The sequence below is a fragment of the Lathyrus oleraceus genome, chromosome 7 (genome assembly GCF_024323335.1).
Source record: "Lathyrus oleraceus cultivar Zhongwan6 chromosome 7, CAAS_Psat_ZW6_1.0, whole genome shotgun sequence".
Classification (NCBI taxonomy): domain Eukaryota; kingdom Viridiplantae; phylum Streptophyta; class Magnoliopsida; order Fabales; family Fabaceae; genus Lathyrus; species Lathyrus oleraceus.
The window spans coordinates 106,218,514-106,224,042 of record NC_066585.1 but is presented as its reverse complement, the minus strand read 5'-3'; the positions used below and the strand labels follow the sequence as shown (position 1 = coordinate 106,224,042).

The following is a 5,529-nucleotide window of genomic DNA, read 5'->3' as shown; positions in this document are numbered from 1 at the left end:
CTCCCTCCCAATGGTAATAATGGGAGTGATATTTGTTGTTGACCAAATGATAAAAAATGTGAGTATATTGTTTCATCAAGTTATAAATTAATATATAATTTTGATAGGCAAAATGACGAGGATAGCTAGAGGTTGATATGGAAGTTTAAAGTCCCTGAACTAATAAGGGACTTTATTTGGTTGGTGTATCATGGTAAGATAATGACCAATGAAAAGAAAAATAAAATGCAACTAGGAGGATTTTTTTATAGTTATTATGGAATAGAGGTGGAATCCATTATACATGTCTTAAGTGATTGCCCTTTGACTTTTTCTATTTGGACTAATGTGATTAAGTTGGATATGAGAGACTATTTTTTACTTGTAATATAAAAATATTAAGGAGTGTATGGATATTAATTTGTGTTATGATTTTGGTATTACTGGAGATCCAGCGTGGATGGAACTTTGGGTAACCTCTTGCTATGCACTTTGGTGTGAGGAATAAGGAACAACATGATGAGAATTTTTCGTGACCTAGAATTCCGTGGCGACATGTTATTAAAGTTGCTCATGAGTTTTTTTTACAACGGAGCTGTATGGTAGTAAGAAGGAGTTGACTCGAGGGACTAAGTAAATAAGGTGGATTTGTCCTCTTTCGGGTTGGGTGAGATTGAACACGAATGAAGCTAGTAAGAATGACTTGATATCTGGATGCGGTGTTTTTTTCAAGAGGTTGTACGGGTGAGTGCCTTTGAGGCTTCGGAAGATTTTTGGAGTCTTGTAGTGCATATATTATTGAACTTTGGGATGTGCTAAAAGGATTAAGATTAGCAAAAGAGCTTGAGTTTAGAGCTATTGCGCTTCATATAGATTCTAAAGTGGTTGTTCAATTGGATTTTGGGCAGGATAGTACAATTTGAATACAATTGGTACAACAAATTCAACAATTACTCAAACTAGATTAGGGGGTGTGGGTTTGTCATACCTATTGTGAATCAAATACTTGTGCATATGCACTTGCCAACATAGGGTGTAATCTATATCATAACTTGATGCTTTATGAGTGAATTTCTATTTAAATTTATTTTCTTTTATTAGTTAATTGTATTAGAATTTTTACGCTTAAATTAATTGCTACGTATTTTTTTCTTTGGACTTCTTTCTTCCAAAAAAAAATTCTTACAAAATCACTTCTAAAATAAGAGTGTCATGGTTGATAAATTTGAGTTGTATCTTATTTTTAATATAAGGTGAGAATTAATCTTTTTTTCTAATATTTATATACATTTTTATTTTATTTTTTTCTTCACCTACTAAGTACTACCATCACCAACCCTCGAATATCCACTCTTTTCTCTTTAACAATTTTAGTAATCAGAAGCATTTGATTCCTGAATTCTAGTCACCAATTCTGACAAAGAAAGAGAAGTTGAAGAACCAAAAGAATATATATACGTATATATCTTGAACAAATTAACTTTAAAATATTCAATACAATTAAAATTGCTTATCTGTGTATTGATTATTAGAAAACACAGAGACATATTTGTAATAATAAAACAAAAGACTTGTAAGACTAGACTTTCCATCAACAATAAAATATCAAGACAGAATTAAACTTAGTGACTTTCTTACTCCATGATTTTCCTGTATAGTAGTAGAGTATAGTGAGACCATTCATCACTTGTTGATGCTAAAGTTCCTAAACCAATTCATTTGAATGAGATCAAATTCAATAAATTTGTTGCGGCCCTCATATATGTCATTAGGCAGTCCTCCATTTATAATAATATCAAGTTGGCCCTTAACTGTCAATTCCTGTCACAGAATTAGTCCTTAAAATGACATGAAATTGGTTCCTAAAGAACATAAGAGTCACAACTTCATCACAGTTCAGAGCCACAAAACCTGCATGAGGTTTTATCGAAACAGAAACAATTTTTCATAGGTCGATTCTTTTTAGAATTCCACATATCTTCAGCTTTGAGAACCTCAATTCTCATTAAAGTGTTTTTTTTTACTTTATTATGCAGAAGTTTAATTTTCCCTCACACCTTAGTTTTATATAAATATACTACCACTCATCTCATGCAAACATTTTCAATCATCATGCATAAATTTATAATTGGATATAACCTTACACATTTGTTACCAAAATCCACATGTAATTATTTAAGTCATGCATGAGTCAGGAAACAGAAGTCTTAAAATTAATATAGTTTAAACATAACCAATCCTAAAACCACTAGTATGAAGAAAACAGAAAAAGGGAGATGAAATTGCAACATACTAGAGCAAACCATCGATCAGGGAGCACTTAAGAAATCGTTTAACTTTAGATGTGACATCTTTGACTTTTTGAGCTGTTGTAACAGACTCTTCTTGCATTCTATCCAATCTCACTTTCCAATCAGCCTCTCTATCACATATTTCCTTAAGCTTCTGTGACAATTCCTTCTTCTCAACTTCACACTCTTTCAATTCACTTTTAGCAATTTCAATAAATCCCGAAATGTTGTCTGTTTTCTCTTTTAGCTTGCTACCGTCCTTAAAAGCCTGTCTTGCCTCAAGTATCTCAGTTAGCCTCGTGAGAAGCCAATCAACCTCCACCTTCATGATTTTTACGTCCATGATTTGATCAATCATGTTTTCCACTCCTTTCAAGTTTGTAATATCTTTGTTATCCAAAGCTGATATGACTTCACAGATGTTCTCCAACATCATTGCACGATATTTCACTGATTTTGCCTGACAATCCTTAGCAATATCTCCATGCTTGGTGATGATTTCTCGTAATATCCCCATATACTCCGGCTTCACTTGATATGGATTATCATTGTCTTCAGGCCGGCTTTGTGTTTCGGAATCATCATCATCATGTCCTCCCATGGCAACCATTTCACTTAGTTTGAGACTAAGTGATGGCGGTGAACATTCAGCCTCATCTTCTTCCTCAATTCCTCCTCCTCCACCTACTTTTGGAGTTTCAACAATTTCAATCTCTTGACATGCCTGCACCAAATATATCATAATATATATAGTTACTCTCTTGAATGTTAGAAAAGTAGAACTCATATACATGCTGATAAAGTTGACAGAAAATTGCAAGAAAAACTAAGATAAAATAGATATTATGTGTATAAAAAAAATGTATTTATTTCATACAGAATTGATGGTTTGAGCTAGAACATCACGTTGTTGGATGCCATCAGGGGCAGAAGAGGCAGAAGACAAATGAGGCTCTAAACATCCTCGCAAAAATGATTTTTCAGTTTCAACCAGCCTCATAGAGGATCTCAAAATGCGGCGGCTATTGCAATTCCGATTTAAACTCTTTCCTACAGAGGCAAGCTGAACATATATACAAAGCAACAAAATGAGTACCAAGTATATACATTCATGAATAGGTTTAGCAAAACTGAGAACCAAAAAAATTTCAAAATATCTCTTTTTTTTTTTCTGCTTCATCTCTTGTAACAAAAAAATCAGTTGAAGAACTGTTTTACCTGGTTGTTAAGGTTGGTTGATTCATTTCCAGCCTCATTCGACTTTTTTCCTTTCATCTTCTCAGATTTCTCTAGCTTTGGTGACATTGTAGAGAGTTCTTGAGTATTGAAAAATGTGGAGAGTTTTTGTGATTGTGTTGTCGATTGTTTTAATGAGTTTTTCGTGTGTGGTGATGGGAGGGCACAGTTGTGGAATAAAGCTGTGTGAGAGTGGAGTTGTTGTGAGAATGGAGAGTGGAAGAGTAAAGACAAATTACTGGCTATGGAGTATAGTACTATGAAAGAATACTAATAAGGGAAAAACGAGAGGGATGAAGCACATGTAAATTCGGCTTAATACCCAAAATAGAAGATTTTCATACAGCTATTTGATTGTGTGTGGACCATTTTACCCTTATTCATCAGGCAATTTAACTTTTATTACTTTTATATATTAATTATATTTTTATTATTAATACTATAAAGGATTGTTTAATTAGTAAATTTTATATAATCATATTATGTAATATATAAAAGTTAATTATGTTTGTTTAAATATTAAGGTTTAATTTATCTTTTGGTCTTTTAATTTAATTTATTGTTTTGATTTAGTTTCTTAATTAAAAAATATTACACTCTAGTCCTTTAAAGTCCTTCCATTAGTCTAACAAGCCACTTATGTTAAATTTTATAGAAAAAACGCTAAATATTGTCTATAAGACCGTTATAATGTATTTTTAAAATTTGACATGGTTATTTGTTTAATTTTTCTAATTTTATTAATCCAGTTATTTTAATTTAACTTATGAATAACATTTTCAACTTTAGAAATATTATTTTTCAACTCTTCATTTACCAACAAAAGCTCACTCTTCTCTATGAAACTTTTCACATATGAATCTTAGCTCACTTGTCTACTCTTCTCATACTCTGAAACTTGTAGCGGCGAAGAAAAAGATTATGTTTGATACTTTGAGCGACGAAGAAGACGAATACATAAACAATCTCACCATTGTTCATTTCTAGTTTTCTTCTAAGGTACGATTATCTGTTTACTATGTTAAAAAATAAACCTTTTTTTGTTTTCACCTTCTTCAAAGACTGATTTCTTCGTTATTTTGTCTAATTAGGTCATGACTAATAAGTTTCAGTGTGTTGTCCATCATGGGGTGTATTTGTTGAGTTTAATAAATTAGATTACAGGGGTTATAAGAGGTTTGAGAAGTAGACCCTGATTTCTAGAGTTATTTTGAGGTTCTTAGTGGTTTAAAGGATTTAGGATACACAAAAGTGGAGAGTTTGTGGTATTATGATGTAATGGATATTAATGAGCTACTTTTGTTGAAAGATGATGAAGGAACAAATAGAATGAAAAGCATAGCATTGAATAATGGGAATATGCATTTATATGTCATTCATCCACTCTCACAACCGGATATTGAGGAGTCAATACTCTCTCTAGAAAACAATGTAGGACCCAATGAAAAGGATGAAGAATGTGAGGTACGAGAAAAGGACAGTTGAGAGGATTTGAATAGTGTAGAAAACGACAATTTGGATGATTTGAATAATGGTGTAAAAGGTACTTTTGAAGATTTTGGCACTTTTGAAGATTTGAATAGTCTAAGTGATAATTTTGATGAAGGAGGGACCACTAGTGTAAAAGATGAAGTTGACCAAGAAGATTCATGTGAGAATGTTAATTTGGAAGGGACCACTAACGGTATTGACCAAGAAGATTCATGTGAGGATGCTACTTTAGAGGGGACAACTGAGTGTGAGGATGCAATAGTGGATATTACTTTGGAGGGGACCACTAATTATATAGTATGAGATTAAAAAGTTGTAGTATTGGATGACACACCTTATCTGATACGTGTTCAAAAAGATTCATTAGTTGAGGGACTAATTTGTAACCAAGAAGAATATGAGGGACTGGAATGTAGCCAAAAAGGTGGTGGTGGTACTGAAGACAGTGCTTTGAATGTAAACTTTAAAGATTCAAATGATGATATATGAATTAGTGAAGAGATTGCAGTTGATAATGAGGATGAAAAAACAG

At 32.5% G+C, this 5,529-nt stretch overlaps 1 protein-coding gene across 2 annotated transcripts; it reads right to left on the bottom strand.

Annotated features, from left to right (window-relative positions):
- Window positions 1–1,432: 1,432 nt before the first annotated feature.
- LOC127101677 (uncharacterized) lies at window positions 1,433–3,766 on the bottom strand. 2 transcript variants are annotated; one of them, XM_051039144.1, is made up of 4 exons: window positions 3,489–3,766; window positions 3,148–3,333; window positions 2,273–2,994; window positions 1,433–1,800 (listed from the first exon to the last, which is right to left on the bottom strand). In XM_051039144.1, coding segments are annotated over exons 1-4 (996 nt in total). In that variant the 5' UTR covers window positions 3,576–3,766; the 3' UTR covers window positions 1,433–1,799. The 2 variants fall into 2 exon arrangements, with proteins under 2 accessions (XP_050895101.1, XP_050895100.1); XM_051039143.1 differs by having other exon boundaries at window positions 1,433–1,790.
- Window positions 3,767–5,529: the final 1,763 nt, after the last annotated feature.

Excerpts from the sequence above, each read along its gene's own strand:
- LOC127101677 (XM_051039143.1), bottom strand. The coding sequence starts at position 3,575 with ATGTCACCAAAGCTAGAGAAATCTGAGAAGATGAAAGGAAAAAAGTCG. Across the intron at positions 3,334-3,488 it reads CAACCAACCTTAACAACCAG|CTTGCCTCTGTAGGAAAGAG; the intron begins GTAAAACAGTTC and ends ATATATGTTCAG. Across the intron at positions 2,995-3,147 it reads TAGCTCAAACCATCAATTCT|GCATGTCAAGAGATTGAAAT; the intron begins GTATGAAATAAA and ends TATTTGGTGCAG.